Here is an 18,632-nt window from a genome sequence, read left to right as displayed (position 1 = left end):
CCCTGCAGAGGCTCCAGCTCTGTCCCCTTCCCCAGAACAGCCAGAGACGAGGAATAGTATCTGTAACTGGGGAAAAAACATCTCTAATGAATTTTTCATGATGGCATAGAGATTCTTAGAGAGCAAGTGGGAAATGATGGGACAAAAAGCACTTGTGCAAGCACTATAGAGGGTAAGCTAATCTGTCAGGGGAATAGCTCTCCATTAATTGCTGCCTTCCTAACAGCACATCTGCTTTGTCCCTCCCATCCCAGGGGATCCATGTCCAGCCTGGAATCTTGCAACAGCGGCTTCTCCCAGCTGAGTGGAGTCACGACATCCTCCAGCCAGTCCCAGAGCAGCTCCCACCTTTCCAGATAGCAGAGCCAAGGCTGCAGGGAGAGACCACCTGGGGCTTCCCGGCCCCGCAGCTGCTCCGAGCCCCAAACCAAAGAGCCCCAGGGCTGAGCCTTGGGCAGTTGTGTGGCAGCCACTGGGACACAGAGAGGCCTCTGGGAGCTGCTCAAACCACGAGACCTGGAATTCCACTGGCAGATGTGGAGTCCTGCAGCAGCTGCCTGCTCCTCCAGAGTCCCTCTCACCACCTGTGGATTTTGGATGGGTGTCAGTTTGCAGGAATCTCTCCAAAGGGCTTCTCCCCTCGGTCCTTTTCCCATGTGAGGCAGAGGAGGCTGATGTTGCCTTACCCGTTGGACCTTCAGATTATTCCTGGGTAGCAAAACTAATGGAGTTTCCTGGGTGCCCACAGTCAAGTTGGGCATTCCAGGGGCAGGGCCTTGGAAGGACACCTTGGTACAGGTAGGACAGTTCAGAAATCACTTCCAGGTCAAACCAAAAACCTCTCCTGGTCTGGCAGGATGTTACTGGGAAATGTGGTGGATTTTTGTCACCCTGCTCAGACAAAAGTCAAAACAGTTTTCTGGAAAAGTCCAGGCAGGGAATCTGCCTCCAGCAAGTGGCATCTTCCTAAAGGTAAATTATTGTTCCTTTCTCCTCAGGTTTACAGCAATAATGAGTAGGTCTGTCCCGTCCCTGAGTGGATGGGAACTGAATCTGATTCTAAAGGGCTAAGCAAAGCAATATTTGATTTCCTGAAGGCACAAGATTTTCTGGCAGTAACTTGCTTACAGTTCTTACAGAACTTGCTTCGTTAAAACATGAGCTCACTTGAAACCTTTCAAGAGGCCTGTGTGTTTGTAAGCACTTACTGAAGCCTATTTATTCAATGCTAGCTTCTTTTAAATTAATTTTAACTTATTTATAATGTCAGAAATGACTGTTTATTAAATCCAGCCGCCTTTTTTAACGGAATGAACTTTGGTTTTTAGAAAGGAATAACTGAGTGTCTTCAATCCCAAGAGGTCTTTCTACTGAAATCCCAATCTTTGTGACCGCTGGGTGTTTTTGCAAAAGGGCTGCACCATACAGAGCATTGGGGCAAGGGCTGTGGCACCTTCCCTGCAAGGGAAAGGGAGAGTCCAGTGCTTTTTGGACTGTTTCTCAGGATTAAGAAGCCAGGATTGAGTTCAGGAGTTGTCATGAAGATTCGCTGTCTTCCTGCACACCAAAAATCCCGTGTTTGTCCCTCAGCTCCACTGGCAGAGTGGGTGGTTGGAGAGTGACCTTATCCCTGTTCTTGCCCATGTGACACCAAAATGAGAACAGGTGTCAAATACTCCCCAAATTTTTATTCAGGCTGATGGAATCTGGGGAGTCATTCCTTCCCACCCTGCTCTTTTAATTCCTGGTTTGGAAGCACCAGGTGCTGCCGAAGGAGCCCAAGTATTCCGAACAACGGGAGATGAGAACTTGATGTGGTTTTGAGGTGTTTGGTGATTTTTTTTTTTTTTTAAAGGATTGGAGTCAAGGGAATCACTCTCCCACCTTGCAGGGCTCAGGGAAGTTCTGATTTCCAAGGATTCCCCACTTGTTCCATGGACTTCTAGCATTTGTCCTAGAAACTTCTGCCTCGGGCATTTCAGCATCAATGGAGTCTGAGGGTGTGGGACAAGGATCACCTTCCCTCTGGAAAATCAGGAGTTCTGACAGTAAAAGTGCATGTGTGTATCCCTCCTGGAAAATCCTTTATCCATAATTCATTCTGATGCTGGAAATAGAGTTTCAACCAATTCCCAAAGCCCCCAGGAGCAAACCCAGCCCTTGTGCTGGTTCACAGTTTCATCTTCTTGGGGCTCAGTTTTTAACGTGGTTGTTCACGTCCCACACTGGCAATGTTCCTGTTTCCTGTGGTTCCCCTGGTTTCCTATGGTTAAGGATCTCATCCTTTGCACTGGGATATTTTTAGAGTTTATTTTGAAATGTGGGATGTGCTGTTTTCCACCCACACTAGAAGTTTTGGGTGTTTTAACTCTTGTCAGTGAGTAGAACTTGGCACCCCTGGCAGGTCTGTGAAGGAGCCAGGGAGGCCTGAAGGGCTGGTCCCACGGAGTGTTCCCGGCTCCAGGGACATCCCAATCCTAGTTTTTCCTCATGTTCCTTGTCAGTGCTGCTTCTCTCATGAGATCACGGCACAGGTGTGTTTGGGAAGCAGCCTGTGACCTCTCTCTTGGCAGAGCTGCCTGGGTTATCCCACCTACTCCTTTATTTTGAAACCAATTTGAATAATCCAGTATTTTTTCCCTATTTTTCCAGAAGGTTAACAGGAGAAAGGGAGCAACAGCCTGGATGTTGTGGCTGGTGCTGTGCTTTTTAAACCTGACCTTGTGAACTGCAGATACCAGAGACAGAATTCTTCTGCATCACCTTTCTCCCCTCAAATGACATCAGTGTGCTTTAGGAAACAAAACCACGGTTTTCTTCACAGCAGCTTCCCGTGAGTCGAGGCTGGGAGGAGTTCTGGATCCTCTGGACCCTCTCCTAAGGCAAAACCTTGGGAAATGGCCTGTTTTGGGTGCTGACTGGTGATGCAGCAAGGCCCTCCCTGCTCCAAAGCCATTGAGCTCGGGCTGTGTTCAGGTAGTTAAAAATCAGCTCCCGGTAAATTGGGGTTTCCCTGTTGCAGCTGTTCCATATGCAAACACAACACCTACCTCAGAGCTGTCCTGCAGGAGGCTGGGCCGTAGTTTACGGTTAATTATGGCCAGAGGTGAAACCTTTTTACTCTCGGTGATTCCTCCAGGTTTGCCCCATTCCCTGGGGTCTGTCCCAGCAGGACTGGGAAAGGCAGACACGGAGCACGAGGATGGATGGTGGATCGTTCAGTCCCGGGCCCTTCTGGCTGAACATTCGCTGCCTCTCAGGTGTGAAAAGGGCTTTTTGCTGCAGCAGAGGAGGAGCCCCCGGGGCTCCCGGGGCAGCTCCAGCGCTGCCGCAGCTCCCCGGGCTGCAGGGAGGCACCACAGCACCTCTCAGCAGCTCCTCAGCTCCTGGACTCGCTCACTTCTCTTTTTTGGGAAGGAGAATTCCCAGCTGTGCCCAGGTGAGGGAGCCCGGAGTGAGCGCTGGGAGCGTTTGCTGCCACGTCCGACCAGTTGGGGTCTGTCGGATCCCTTTCAGGAACAGGCGAAAAACCAACTCGGAAAAAGAATTGCTAATCCCGGTTTGGTTTGAAAAAATCATAATCCACTCGTCCCAAACCTGGACCACTTCCCGAGCTCGGAATTCCTGGTGGGAAGTGCTGAGGGCCAGGCCAGCCGTGCTCCAGGCTGGGAATCCCTCCTTTCCAAAGGCACACACTGCTGATACATCCCAAATGTTTGTACTGTGAGCAATTAATGCAAGGAGCAGCTATTAGACTATTAACTGACAGCAGTTGTCAAAGATTCCTGCATGGATTCAGCTTTTAATATTCCTCCAACATGTTTGTCACGATCCTCACACCCGATTATTTCTCTCTTGGAAGGCAAAATTGGAGTTGTGTCACATGCACAGGCTTTAAGTAACTCCAACACCCACCTCCAAGTTCTTAGTTACATGCATCAGTTAAATGGGCATTAATTATTTTACTTACTTTCTCTCCCTTGCAGCTGGCTTTGGTTTTATTTACCGAAAATCTCATTTTTCTCAGCCAAATCTCCTTTAAGAGCCCTCTGCAAACTGCAGGGCCCTGTAATGTGTTCCCTGACAACAAATGTACTTCAGTGCTTGTCTGTGGGTACCTTCGGGTATGTTGGAAATAAAACAGCATCTCTAAGAATATGTGGAATTGTTTGATGCAATTGTTCAGATCGGGGGAAACTGGGAATTTCAGCCTGTGTGCTGCTCTTTCCTCTGGAAGCAGAAGTAAGGCTGGCTTGTTTTCACTTATTCCTGCTTTTGAATTAAAATTGTCATATTTTTTTCCCTGCAGAACCAGCATTTTTGTTTATTTTTCCCAGCACAGAGCAGGCTGGGACAGCACATCCTGCAGTGTGGCTGTTATTTCAAATAAAAGGGCCTCTGGATTCCCATGGGGGGCTGAGGTGAACTGGGAGAGGATCACGGCTCCTTCTGCAGCTGGACAGCAGGACTGAGTTTCAGGCAGGTAGCACTAATAGACTTTATTCAAGTTTCAAATAATCTTCTGTAAATCATAGAAAAATAGAGTCTTCTGGTTCCAGGCTGACCTGATGGCACAGAAATTACACATCCTTTCCCTGGAGAGGGAAGAAGGGAGTGAGTGCATAAACCTGTGAGTGCTGGGGCTCAGACAGGCTCTCACCCCTCTGCAGCATCCAAGGGGCAGGGTAAAGGCTGCCTTTCCCTCACTGGGAACAAACTCAAACACTGTTTCAGTTTAATTGTGCAAGGAGGGGGTTCTGGATTTCCAGATGAGGTGTTTGGGAGCTGGGAGGGCTTGAAGAACTTGCTGGTTGTGCTCTCTCTGAGGAGAGTCCAGCTGGGGCAGGGCAGCCCAGGCTGTGTCCTGCCAGCCATGTCAGGCTGTCCCTGTCTGTCCCCTTCCCGGGCTGGTGACAGTCCCTGAGCCCCCAGAGCCTACAGGAGATGCACCAGTGGAACTTGTGACCTGACAAGGCTTTTCCAGTCGCTGAGCTGCAAGAGCCTCCCCAAAATGCAGCGCTCATCACACACTTTGGGGCTGAGGACTGGCTCAGAAAACACTGGGGTGCCTGAAAGCCACAACCCTGTGACCCTGGTCAGGAGGAGGGCTCTGGTTTCACTCAGTGCTGCATCTGCTTCAACATTTTAAAACGTTCTGTCACTTTTCTGATTAAAATCTGAGCTCCCCAGGGAAGGGCAGACATGGACTATAACACCCTTAGGCAGCAGCTTCCTTAACCCAGCTCTGTGCTGGAGGCAGTTCACCTTGAGCCTCAAAAACACTCAGCACTGCCCAGGTGGGCAGGGACCCTCCTGAGGTGCCTGTGGCTGGCACTGCTCACCTGGTTCCCTCCAGATTTCGAAGGAACCAGCCCTTTTCCTTCCCTGCTGCCGCTGTGAAAGTCCCTTTCCCGGTGCCCTGCATCCCATCACGTCCCAGGGGACACAGCCCTGGGTGCTGGGGCTGGAGCAGCAGAGGGAGCCGGGACTGAGCGAGGGGAGTTCTGGGCTGAGGTACCTCAGGCACAGTGACTGTCCCGGCCAGTGCTGAGGGGCTGTGCAGGGGACACAGTGGAAAACCTCCTCTCTTCCCATCGGGCACTCTAAAGTGAGTCCTGAGTGTCCTCTGGCTCCCATGCGGCGGCGCTGGGGGTGTGGGTGGCCGTGCCGTTGATGTCCCTCAGGGGGTGGTACCGATAGTCCCCGCCCTGCCGCTCCGACCGCGCCCTCAGCACCAGCCCCACGTTGCCCAGGGCACTGAGCACCAGCAGCAGGGCCAGCCCGCAGCTCAGGGATAGCCACGTGCTCCTGGGGGACAAGAAGAATCCACGTAAGCCACAGCTCGGCCTGTGTCGCGCGTTCCCAGGGTGCAAATGATTTGTCAAGGGTTGTCCTCCCTTCTCTGCCTTCCCAAGTTTGTGGTTCTGCTCTCAGGCAGGAGGGAATCGGGGAATTCTTTAGGCTGGGAAAGCCCTCTAAGACAATCAAGTCCCCTGGTGCTGCCAAGGCCACCACTAACCCACGTCCCCAAGTGTCACAGCCACAGGCTTTTAAATCCCCCCAGGGTTGCTGACTGTCCTGGGCAGCTGTGCCACAGCCTGACCACCTTTTCCATGAAGAAATTTCCCCAATATCCAACCCTCCCCTGGCTCAACTTGAGGCTGTTTCCTCTCCTCCTGTCCCTGTTCCCTGGAGCAGAGCCCGACCTCCCCCAGCTCCATTCTCCTGTCAGGGAGTTGCAGAATGAGAAGGTCCCCCCTGAGCCTCCTTTTCTCCAGGCTGAGCCCCACCCCGTGCCCTGTGGCAGCCTCTGAGGTACTCTGTGTGTACCACCCACTTACTCTGACAGAGAGAATCTTCCTGTGCTCCTCTCCTTATTCTGGGAAGCCAAACACTGTCCAGCTGGAAAACAAAGAGGGAAGAAAGGCAGTGTTGGGCAGGAGGGTGTAAAATTCCACTAAATAAAGAGCAAGCTTAAGCAGAGCTGGTGACTAAACCACTGTTCTGCACTAAGGCTGCTCTTTCAATGGTTTTTTACAACCCCCAGGCCCTGCAGGTACCTCTGTGCAGCTGCTCCTGCAGGGCCCCGTCGTGGGTGGTGTTGCAGCTGCCGCTCTGGCGGTCGCAGGGACAGGAGTGCTCACACTCACACTGGCTCTGGCAGTCGGGCCCAAACCAGCCCAGGGGACACTCTGGGGAGTTGAGACAAAGAGGTTGGTTATTGCCAAAGCTCCATCTGCTCTGTAACCACCCAGGCTGTGGCTGCAGCTCCCCCAGCTCAGCTGAGCCTGCAGCAGCCTGGGAGCACCACGCTGCGAGTTCCCTGCTGCTGTTTTGTGTGTCAGGGAGACGTTTCAGGGATCACAGAATCCCAGAATGGTTTGGGCTGGGAGAGACCTTAAAGCTCATCTTGTCCCACCCCCTGCAATGGGCAGGGACACCTTCCACCAGCCCAGGTTGCTCCAATCTGGCCTTGGACACTTCCAGGGATCCAGGGGCAGCCACAGCTTCTCTGGGCAACTCCTCTGGGATGGAGCTGTCTGACATTCCCAGGCTGGAACACCATCACTAATGGAATCAGGCACACGTGGAGTTTACACCCTGCTGTAATTAACTTATTCACAGGGATCCACGGGGCCCCAAGTGCCTCAGAGAAGCTGGAGTGGTGACACAGGGGAGAACAGACCAGCCCTGTAAGCACTGGCACAAGGACAGCTAGGCTGGGAAGGTGGGATGGCACCACAGCCTCTGGAGCACTCCACAGGCACTGACCTGGATCACCTGAAGCCTGGGCTACAGGCAGGGTCTGGTGCAACACCCTGGGACAGTGGATGATCCTGTTCTACACCCAGGAGCTTTGGGGCTGAGACTAAACAGAAATTCACAATTTTCTGTTGATGAAGAAAACTCATCCCTCCTCTCTGCTCCTTGCTGTCCTTTTTAGGACAGGAAGAGCTGGGAGCCAGCAGGTGACACCCCAGCTGTGACATTCACGCCTAAGCCCACCTGGCAAGACCTCCCTCTTGCTTTGCCTACAAGAGGTGGCTCAGAGGTGACACAAAACCCTCTCCCAGCTCAGGGGGCCCTTCAGAGCAGCCCTTACCATGCTCACAGCTGGTGCCATAGAAGCCAGGGGGGCAGGAACAGGTTCCATTCACAGGGTCACAGGAGCCACCGTGCTGGCACTGGCACTTCTGGCTGCAAGATTCCCCATAGAGACCAGGAGCACAAGCTGCAGAGACAAGCAGGAGGTCATCAAGGCCCTCACTACACAGTGACACACCCCAGCACAGCCACAGCTTGGGTGTGTTTGGCCTGTCCCTCTTGGGAAGTGGTGCCCAGTCCCCTCTCCCTGGCTGTGAGAAGCAGAGTGCAGCAGCAGTGAGTATTTACCTTCTGTGCAGTTGCTGCCAGTCCAGCCAGCATCACACAGGCATCCAGCTGTGCAAACACATGGGACAGCCATTAATGACAACAAAAAAAAACACTTGGAAACAGCAGGGATGCAAAATTAGGAGCCGCTCGCTGCCTCTTGAGGTGCCCCCTTACCCCTGCCAGGAAACCCCCAGAGGAGGAACCCTGCACTCACACACAGGGTGGGTTCCCCCACTACAGCTGCCACAGGCAGCAGAATCCCTGCTGAGGGGATTCCCTGGGATCAGATCTGGGCCAGCTGCTGCACCCCTGCACCCACCACGTTCTGCCCAGTCATGCACTGTGCACACCTGAGTGAGAGGGGAACCAGAGCAGGGCAGAGGAGAAGAGGACTGAGCAGCACAGAGGGGCAGACGCTGGGGGTGGACATTCCAGCAGCCCCTGGCTTTGAAATGAGTTTATGAAGAAGTGGCAACGGCACAGTCACAAAAATCATGAAGTAGGGGAGGCAAGTAAAGCAGGAACAGTAAAGGGATGGGGCAGAACCAGCTGCTGCCACACACCATAATACACTGCCTTGCCTCAAAAAAAAACTGAAACCACCCCGGGGGCAGGAAGGGAAACTGAGGCCTGGAGCTCGACATCAAGGCTGATTTCAGGCCCGGTTGCCAGGCCTGAGCCCAGCCCTGCCCTGCTGGCTGCTGAAGTGTTCTGCTCATCCCCACTGCTGCTCCAGCTGCTGTGGGGCAGGGGCAGTGGGAGGGCAGCCCCAGCACCCAGCCAGGCACAGGACACTGCCAGGGACGCAGCACCCCCAGCCCCTCTCCTGGACTCACAGGCGGTGCAGAGGCCGTGCAGGCTGCAGTTGGCAGGGCCACAGTCCAGGCTGTCACAGGCAGGGCCTGTCCAGAAGGGCCCGGAGCAGCGGCAGAGGCCGGCCTGGCACAGCCCGTGCCCGCTGCAGTCGGGGGGGTCGCAGCCCGGCTCGTGCACGCACACCACAGTGGAGACACGCCGGGGGCAGCGCCACGTGTTGTCGAACGAGCTGGGGGGACACAGGAGGGGACACGTGAGCGGTGCAGGCACTGAGCTGCCCCAGCCCCACCCAGAACCATCCCCGTTCGCACTGGCCAACAGCAACGTTAATAATAGGAAAATATACACGTAAAGCAAGATTTGAGCCAGTGTTTTAACTAACCATGAAATCCCCATTGCACAGGAGGAATTTCAAACGTGGAATTGCAGAAGCAGCGCACAAAGTCTCCCTTTAAGCAGTCTCAGCTTCCCCAGTTTTGGCATCCAACGTGCCTTTCCCTGAATGTTATTTGCCTTGATATAAATTATATTATTGCAGTTAGGGGAACTGAGGGTTAAATCCCTCCATGTTTACAGTCAGAGATGACTAAAAAGCTGAATTTAAAGTAAAATGTCCTTTAGGTTCCCCCCTGAGGCAGGGCAGGGTCTCCAAGGTAGTGGTTCCCTTCCATAAGCTGCTGACAGATCTCTGCTAATTCCCATGAAAAGTGCAGCTCTGCATCTCCCAGTCTAAGAGCTGCTGCCTTATCCGATTCCCACATCAGGCCACTCAGTCACAGCTTTGCTGCCTGTCTGAAACCAGCTCAGCTTTAATCCTGGCTGACTGAGTGGAAAAAATATGGAGTCGCTCAATTGCTTAAAACTTTAGAGCCCCTCTCTCTTCCCCAGATCCTGTCACCTGCCTTTGCTGTGCCCTCCTGGCTGAGCTGGGGGCAGGACTGGGCTCTGCATCCCAACAGGAGCTGCAGGGCCACCTGTGCAGCCCTGGGCACGAGCCACCAGCACCTACCAGTGCTCAGAGGGGTAGTTGGCGAGGGTCCCGTTTAAGACCAGCGTGGCAGAGCCTCCACCATCCAGGTTGATGGCATTGACGACTCCCTGCTGCTTCAGGAATTCTGCCATTTCCCACAGGTTGACCCTGCAAAGCAAGGGTGATTTGCTGATTTGACTTCAGTGAAGCTGCTGTGGGTAGAAGTCTGTCACTCTCCTTGGTGGAAGGAGCAGCTCTCCCATCTCGCTGTCTGGGGGCTGCGTGAGCCTTCCCTGGCTCCCCTGAGCTCTGTGAGTCTCTGCCTTAAAAGACAGCCCTGGCAGCCTCAGGGTCGCTCCAGCTGAGGGATTTCAGACCTTCCCCAAGCCCTTACCCCCTGGATTCCGTCTGTCCATCCACGTGGACCAGGACCAGCCGGCCCTGGCGGTCGTGTCCCACCGCAGTCCTGGCCGAGATCACGTCGATGAACTTGTCGAAGGTCCCTGTGCAGGAGAGGGAACAATTCACACCCCAGCTGGGCCAGGACAGGCTGTCCACACACCTCTGTCTGCAAAACAGCTCCCACCAAGGGGCTCCCCCGAACTGAACCAGTGAGAGCACAGCCCAGGCTCCTCCTGTTCATCCAAGCCCCACAGAAGTGTTCCTGATTAACTTTTTTTGTCTGGCAGAGACAAAGCAAGGGATCCACCAGCCCACGATTTTAAACTCCTGTAAGAGGCAACTGCTCTGAGTTTCTCTTCACAGGTTAGATGGGATATCAGGGAAAAATTGTTCCCTGTGAGGGTGGTGAGGCCCTGGCACAGGTTGCCCAGAGAAGCTGTGGCTGCCCCTGGATCCCTGGAAGTGTCCAAGGCCAGGTTGGATGGGGCTTGGAGAATCCTGGGATATTGGAAGGCAGGTTGGAACAAGATGGTCTCTAAGGTCTCTTCCAACCCAAACCATTGCATGATTCCATGGAAGTGCCCCTCCTTCCAAGAGCCCTGTGGGAAGGACACTCCATGGCCAGGCTCCCCAGGGTTTACCTGTGGTTTGAGTGTCCCCACACTCAGCCATCCGGCTCTCATTGACGTAAACTTCTCCATCTCTGAGGAGCCAAACCACCCCACTCACAAGCTGCACAAAAGGGTTTGTTTGATCCAAGACATCCTCCTCAGACAGGTAACTAGGAAAGAGAGAGCAGGAGGAGTTACCCACAGTCACAGCAGTGTCAGGTAAGAGCCTCTCCTGCTGCCAGCAGGCTCCAGAAGCAGGGAGAGGGGGAGAAGATGTTGGAATAAAGGGGTTACATCCAAAATCAGAGGCCAAGCAGTGTGAAACATCCCTTTAGCAGCCAGACTGGCCCCTGTTCTCTGCTCTTCTGCACAACCCCCCAGCTCACGATGGTCCCAGGCCACTGTGCCTGAAACAACTCCTGCCAGCAATGTGGCCAGTGGACCTGAGCCAGGACAGCAGGGGCAGAAAGCATCTGGCAGAACACAAGGCCAGAGCCACTGCCAAAGACTCGGGGATCTGTGGAAGCAGCTGCAACATCTTGCTGCCTGTCAGCTTCCATATTCCACAACTGTGACACCAAACAGCTTTGGAGAGGACTTGGAGCTGCAGCACCCAGCCCCCTGCAGCCGCATGGAGGGGGAGACTCTGCTGGGTGCTCCATCTGGGAAGAGCTTCCTGTGCTCCCCCAGGCAGCAAACCCTACCCCTGACCAGCCAGGCAGTAAAAGCACTGTCCAGCTGCCACTTCCACACTCAGGTGCTGTGTGTCACCACGGGGGGCTTCCCAAGGGACAGCCCTCTCTCAAGGATCAGGGTGATAAGCAACACCTGCCTCACCAGAGCCTGGTGCTGGGTGATGTTTGTAACAGGAGAGGCAGGAGCAGGGGCTGCAGCTGTTCAGCTGAGCTCTGGCTGTAACCTCTGCCTGTGCTTTTGGGTTTAAAACTGACTCTTTTGGTATCCTGTGGGAACTGGATGCTCAACTTTTAGTAGTTTAGTATCCATGACTGTGGGCAAGCAAAGCCTTTTGCTTTGTAAAAAGGTGTAATTGCAAATACCTGAACGAAAAACCTGTGAAAAGAACTCCCTTTCCCCAAGGGAAGGGAACACAAAGACAGCATGAACATGGCTGAGAATGGAACAAACCACACAACAGCTTGGGCATTTTAAAGCCTGAAATCCCCCGTTATCAGCCCAGAAAGGGGCAACAGCTCTGCAGTGTGAGGGTAACAGTGTGCCCTGTCCCCCATCCTGCTGGTCATGATGCAGGAATTACCTTCCCCACTGCCCTGGGAGCTCAATTATTTACACCCAAACTATTTCTAGGGTCATGCTTTGGAAGCCACAAAGCCACCGAGCACCCCTGACAGGGACACTCTGCCAGAGCAGGAGAGAGCAGGACAGAGCTGAGATTAAGAGAAGTCCCCTCACTAAAGACATATCAGCACCTCAGGCAGCCCCTGTGGCACAGAAGTGAAGGCCTTGGTGCTCAGGGCTGTCAGAGAACACCTGCAGGATGAAGCCCTGGCTTGGCACAGCCAGTTTGGCTTTGTAGGGACCCTTGCTGAGGCCTGGGAGGGAGCTACCAGAAGGGTGGGGAATGCAGCCAGCAGCTGCAGCAGCTTCCAGGCTGCTGTTCCATCTTCTGAAATCATCAGAAGGACCTTGGCAGTCCTTCTGAGCCCTTTAGTGTTGCTGCAGCTCCTGAGGCCTTTCATTCCAGGGAGCACTACAGTTCCTCTGCCAGCTATTCCTCACCTGAGGGCTCTGTCTGCAGCTGCCTGGGAAGTGTCACACACCAAGGGGGACAATAAAGCCAGTGGCACCTGGCTTGGACCAGCCAGTGTGGCTGGAGCAGCAGGCCCAGGGCAGTGCCCTCCCTGTGCTGGCACTGCTGGGGCACCTCCAGCCCTGGGGGCACTTCTGGGCCCCTCAGACAGGAGAGACACTGAGGGGCTGGAACGTGTGCAGGGAAGGGAACGGAGCTGGGAAGGGGCTGGAGCAGCAGGAGCAGCTGAGGGAGCTGGGGGGGCTCAGCCTGGAGAAAAGGAGGCTCAGGGGGGACCTTCTGGCTCTGCAACTCCCTGACAGGAGGGGGGAGCCGGGGGAGGGGGATCGGGCTCTGCTCCCAGGGAACAAGAGATGGTAAAAGGGAAATGGCCTGAAGTTGTGCCAGAGGAGGTTTAGATGGATATTGAGAAAACTTCTTCAGGGAAAGGGTGGTCAGGCCCTGGCACAGCTGCCCGGGGCAGTGGTGGAGTCACCATCCCTGAAGTGTTCAGAAAACAGGTTTGCCCAGAAAGAGTGTGGAGTCTCCATCCTCAGAGATGTTCAAAACCCGGCTGGACATGGCCTGAACAGCCTGCTCCAGCCAACCTGTGCTGGATGAGGCTCCTCCTGAGGTTCTTTCCAAGCCCAGCCTTTCTGTGCTGCAGCCAGAGCAGACTCAGAGTCCACTCTGTCTCTTCTCTTGGGGATGTCAGAGCCCTCCTCCACTTTAACCACCGTCAAGTGTCCCTGCTGCATGTTGGGAGAGGAGACACTGGAACCTAATCAGCTAGAGATCATCACAACAACTTATCCAGCTTCCTTTCATCCTAGGAGAGATAGCTGCATGGGGTACAGGTAGAACATCCCTAATTCCAGCATACAACGTGTGCTTCTGCTGCAGCTGGGAGAGGCCGAGGAGGCAGCGCCTGGGATAAGCTTCCTGCCCCAGTGATGCCCAAAAGCCTTCAGCGTGGAGAGCGCTCTCCACACAGCCCCAGCTCTTACCCGAACACCATGGTGCCATCCTTCCGGATGCCAAACTGAGCGTTCTGTATCCCTCCAGAGTTCAACACCAGCTTCCCATCGCTCACAACGTTGCCCAGGCACTCTCCGGTGTCCATGTTGAAGTACCCGCCGTTCTGGGCCACCAGACAGCTCCCGAGCCGGGCTGTCTCCTGCACGGTGGCTCTGCGGTGCTCCCGGCAGCCGCCGGCGCCGCCCGGCTCCAGCACCGACAGGGTCCGCAGGGGGTTCCTCACGAACGTGAAGTGCCCGTAGAGCACCTTGCGGTCGCTGCCCTCGGGGGGGAAGTACGAGACGAACGTCCTGGTGGCGGCCACCGGGCCGGCCGTGCTGGCGTCGCCGGGCCAGGTCTCGTGTGTGACATTGCCGTACCTGCGGGGCTGGCAGTCCCGGACGTGCCGGTGGCCGTGCCGGGGGCCGTGCGGGCCCGGGGAGTAGGGCTGGAGCGCGGGCTCTGCTGCAGCGTGGGGGCTCCTGCAACGAGAACGCGGGGCTGCCAAGGCTGCGAGTGCGGGGCACGGCAGCGGCTCGAGGGAGGGGGCACGGCCCCGCTGACACCCCGGCCCCCCTGCCCCCCGTGTCCCCCGGGTAATCACCCCGGTTCGGGGGGTCTGTCCCGCTCAAGCCGTACCACCAGCCCGGCCTCGGGAGCCGAGGAAAGACCCGCCCCGGGGCAGGCGGTGCCCGGACACTCACCCGGCGCCGCGGGCCGCCTGCAGCCAGCCGAGCACCGCCAGCACCAGGACCGCACAGACCCCCGCCCGGCCCGACCCCTTGCCCGGGCCTGGGCCAGCCCCAGCCCCCGCCGCTCGCCCAGACCCCCCGCCCGCGGCCCCCGCCGCCCCACACGGCGCCATCTTGGCGGGCGCTCGGCGGGCGGCGCCGGCAGCGCCCCCTGGCGGGCGGCGGGAACGGGAGGGGGTCGGTGCGGGGTCAGGACGGAGAACCCTGAGGGACACGGACTGGGACAGGGACCCCTGAGGGACACGGACTGGAATAGAGACCCCTGAGGGACACGGACCGGGATAGAGACCCCTGAGGGACACGGACAGAGACCCCTGAGGGACAGGGACCGGGATAGAGACCCCTGAGGGACACGGACCGGGACAGAGACCCCTGAGGGACATGGACTGGGACAGAGACCCCTGAGGGAAATGGACAGAGACAGAGACCCCTGGGGGACACGGACCGGGCTAGAGACCCCTGAGGGACACGGACAGAGACCCCTGAGGGACACTGACCGGGATAGAGACCCCTGAGGGACATGGATCGCCACAGAGACCCCTGAGGGACACGGACCAGGACAGAGATCCCTGAGGGGATGCTGCCATTTTGTGTGTCAGGGGGATCACAGAATCCCAGGGATCACAGAATCCCAGTATGGTTTGGGCTGGGAGAGACCTTAAAGCTCCTCTTGTCCCACCCCCTGCCATGGGCAGGGACACCTTCCACCAGCCCAGGTTGCTCCAAGCCCTGTCCAACCTGGCCTTGGACACTTCCAGGGATCCAGGGGCAGCCACAGCTTCTCTGGGCAACCTGTGCCAGGGCCTTTCCACCCTCACAGGAAAGACAGGTGCCCCTGTGCCTGGGGGAGCAGGGCAGTGGAGCCACAAGCCCAAGGCCATATTCCAGGTGGAGGAGCTGGTGTTTCCATGGCCAGTGCCAAGAGGTGGATAATGCCTCAGCTCTCCCAGGGTAACTGCACCTGGTACAGGTAAGCTTGCTGTAGTCTCAGGTACCTTGTAGGTGGAAAAATGTACTTTTATTTCACAAATTAACCACAAAACTCCCACAGCACAAGCCCCTGAATTGATATCTTAGCAAATGGGTTACTGTGCCTCCACTTCCATTCAGCTGTGGAGAGCTGCAGGTGTCCTGCTTGTGTTTCCAGCTGCAAACAAGCTGTCCTTTGGAACTCCAGGGTGGACTACACGTGGTTTCCATGGTCTAAACTCAGCTCTGTGTAAAGCATGAGTAGAGGACTGCAGGAGTTCACTCAGGATCATGCTTGGTCTTTTGCTCAAACCCCTTCCACTTTTCACAGGGAGCTAAGGGTTCCAGCAGGAGGATTCCACCTCATTCCCAAGCTCACCCTGTCTTTTGTGCAGCTTTCAAGAGAGGCCAGGATCACAACTTGGGGTGTAGAATCCACAGGCCAAAAGCTGCCTTTGGAATCCACAGGGAACGGAAACCTCTTGCAAAGTGGAATGAAAACAAAGCAGTATTTGAAAACTCAATAATCTTTCCTCTCTATGTAGTGAATTTACTTTGCATTTAATTTCCTCTCTAAAGCAGCCCCTTCCAGCTCACTAATATTAAATGTAAGTGGAGTATAAGTGACTTGTTGTTGCAGAGCTTTTCAAAGAAGGAAGGGTGCCAGAATTTCAGTGTTTGTTTGAGGTGACACATAATTTCATCACTAATGTAAATAACTACCTGTTGTTAAAAATAACAAGTCTCCATTTCAAGCATGGCACAAACACATTCACCTCCCCAAAAAACAGGGTCTAAAGTCCAAGTATGTGCAGGTGCTGGGCAAACACCTTGTGACCACACTGGGCTGAAAGAATCTCAACAGCTGAGCTGTTCTGTGCTTTGGTACAAAAACACAGCCCTAAACCTGATGTAGGTCATAGTCTAAGTCAGGCTTTAAAGCCATAATCTAATACTAATTCCACCTCTGTCTTGCACGTGAATTTCGGCCCAGCTCTGAAAATTAGGGAATGAACACAATTAACGAGTATTTGACCCTTTTCCTGTAATTTAAAAATTGTTAGTTGTGAAAAAATGTGTCTAATAATTCACTAATTTGAATTTGCCTGTAGAGCTTACTGGGAATCAGCCATATATACTGGCTCTACTCTTTCTGATTAACTTATTTCCCTTCTTCCTCTTCTATGCCCTGAGTGGAAATAAAAAATGTGTTTCTGTAACCTATACCCGTATCTGATAAAAAGATGTCTAAGCCAATACAAACCAGTCAGGAGAAACTGGTTTTGGGAAGTTGTGTAAAAATTTCCTAGGGCACTTCTTTTACCTTCACCCTTTACTTAGGGATTTTTTTTTTTTTTGGGTGGGAAGAAAATAAGTAAATAAAGCAACCAAAAAGCAGCTGGTGAGGTTAAAAGGAACATGATGAGATAGCACAGCTTCTGTGTTGTGTTTGTGAGCGCTGTTAGTCCATACTCTCACAGTGCAGGTGTGATTGGTGTAAATACTTATTACTGAGATATTCCATGTTAATCCTTTCAGTGCAAATTCAAAAAATGCAATTTTTAAAAAGGTTTGTACTACATACATTATGTGTCAATACAAGTAGCAAAGGAGCAGCAGGTTTTTGTGGGGTTTGCTCAAGATATTTGAGTTGGAGACTCCTGGAATGAGTGAAGTTCCACCAGTCCGAGGGATTTTGGCTGCTCTGTCTCTGTTTATTGCAACTCACAGCAGTCCATCAAGTGGAGGAGGACTGGGAACGGAGCTTAAACGGACTGTTTCTAGGGTAGACTGCAAAACTTTCTGAAATGTTACAGGGAGAAAAGACAGGAAAATTCTTTTGAAAAACACAACTGCTATTCAATAAATAGGAAAAATGTTAGAGGCAGAAATCAGTTCTCTCTCAAAATGTCTTTCTCATAAGTGCATTCCTGTTTTCAGAGCCTCAGCCAGAAGAGATGTCTGCACTCGAAATATTTATCTTTCTCCAGCTAAGTGCTCTGAAGATTGGGTAGGTCAAAAGGACTTTTATTGCACTCTACCTTCATAAACTCAAGTCACTGTATCCAGAAAGCTCATACATTTGTGATTTTAAGTAGTTTGATAACCTGTCAGAAAACAGGGCTGTGTGGAATTGGGGCTGTTGTGCCTGACAGCCTGCAGGAATCCAGTCCCTCATTCCATCGCAGGACAGGATCTTTGCACTTTATCCAAGGAAGTAAAGGGAAAAGCAATTTGCATTTTGCATTAAAACCGTATTGAAATGTGAGACAGTGTGGGACAGTGAGGCTTTTTCACAGTCTCAAACCTTCCAGAACTCAAGGAGCATTTGGACAACGCTCTCAGGGACGGGGTGGGATTGTTGGGGCATCTTGTGCAGGGCCAGGAGTTGGACTGGATGGTCCCTGTGGGTCCCTTCCAACTCAGGAGAGTCTGTGATCCTATAGTTTCTCAGTTAGAAAAAGATGGATCCTCAAGCAAATATTCCAGTCTTTATTATCTTGTGGAACCAGTCTGCCCAGCCTTGTGATTAGTTCTTGCTTTAAGAGCAGTGGTTTCATTGTTACCACGTTCTTGCTGGTCTGCAATAAGGGGAAGTTACAGTGAAACATACCATCCATCAGCTGGTTTTGTCACAGGGGTCAAAGAAGCACAACTGTATACCTTTCAGATGGGTGGCCGTGAGGGAAGGCAGAGAGAGTCATAGAATCCTGGAATATGTTGAGCTGGAAGGGACCCACAGGCATCATCAAATCCAGCTCCTGGCCCTGCACAGGCACCCCAACAATCTCACCCTGTCCCTCAGAGCGTTGTCCAAACCCTCCTGCAGCTCTGGCAGCCTTGGGGCTGTGCCCACTGCCCTGGGGAGCCTGTTCAGTGCCAACCACCCTCTGGGGGAAGAACTTTACCCTGAGATCCACCCTGAGCCTGCCCTGACACAGCTCCAGCCATTCCCTGGGGGCTGTCCCTGGTCACCAGCATCCTTCATTTGTGTCTTTAACCTTATTTGTAATGAAGAAATACCATTTGTCCTCTGCCTTGTGTGACACGTTGTACTGGATCCCTGGCCACTACAACTAACTTAGTTTTAAACTTATGCACAACTTAACAATTTTTCACTGTGGGGTTCAGTCACTTCCACAGGGCCTTGGCAAGATAACGGAGCAAATGTTTCTGTCAGGAGGCTTCTGTTCACTCTTGGCATCTGTATTTCCACCAGAAAACAGGGATCAGCAAACTGAAAACAGCTGGAAAATGCTTATTACCTACATGTATGAAAACCCAGTGGGATGCAGGGATTTAGTACTTGGTAGGTACTGGCACTACTTTACTGGTAGGATCAGGGCTTGAGACAACAAACAGAGGGAAGTAATTCAGATCCAGTGAGGATCTCTTTAGGATTTAGCTGAATTTGAGCTAAAAAAAAACCCCCACACATCGAATAGTGCTGA

General features: G+C 53.5%; 2 protein-coding genes across 3 annotated transcripts in view; one reads left to right on the top strand and one right to left on the bottom strand.

The window, feature by feature from the left end:
* The window catches only part of SEC14L5 (SEC14 like lipid binding 5), a 34,519-nt gene extending 33,978 nt beyond the window's left edge, over nt 1-541 (top strand). For both annotated transcript variants that reach the window (XM_027889572.1, XM_027889573.1), the window contains exon 17: nt 255-541. In XM_027889572.1, the coding sequence (XP_027745373.1) occupies nt 255-360 (106 nt within the window). In that variant the 3' untranslated portion in view covers nt 361-541. The remainder of the gene's footprint in view (nt 1-254) is intronic.
* A 4,557-nt stretch (nt 542-5,098) lies between these two features.
* NAGPA (N-acetylglucosamine-1-phosphodiester alpha-N-acetylglucosaminidase) lies at nt 5,099-14,324 on the bottom strand. Its single transcript, XM_027889625.1, has 11 exons — nt 14,164-14,324; nt 13,450-13,941; nt 10,705-10,844; nt 10,056-10,164; nt 9,701-9,829; nt 8,712-8,920; nt 7,894-7,941; nt 7,604-7,732; nt 6,561-6,692; nt 6,342-6,402; nt 5,099-5,808 (listed from the first exon to the last, which is right to left on the bottom strand). Exons 1-11 carry the CDS (start codon nt 14,322-14,324, stop codon nt 5,604-5,606), a joined length of 1,815 nt encoding a protein of 604 aa, XP_027745426.1. The 3' UTR covers nt 5,099-5,603.
* Between the last annotated feature and the right edge of the window lie 4,308 nt (nt 14,325-18,632).

The sequence above is a fragment of the Empidonax traillii genome, unplaced genomic scaffold (assembly GCF_003031625.1).
Source record: "Empidonax traillii isolate 1590-97213 ecotype Southwest subspecies unplaced genomic scaffold, ASM303162v1 scaffold267:size678996, whole genome shotgun sequence".
NCBI classification, from domain to species: Eukaryota; Metazoa; Chordata; class Aves; order Passeriformes; family Tyrannidae; genus Empidonax; species Empidonax traillii.
This window is presented reverse-complemented; position numbering and strand designations above follow the sequence as displayed.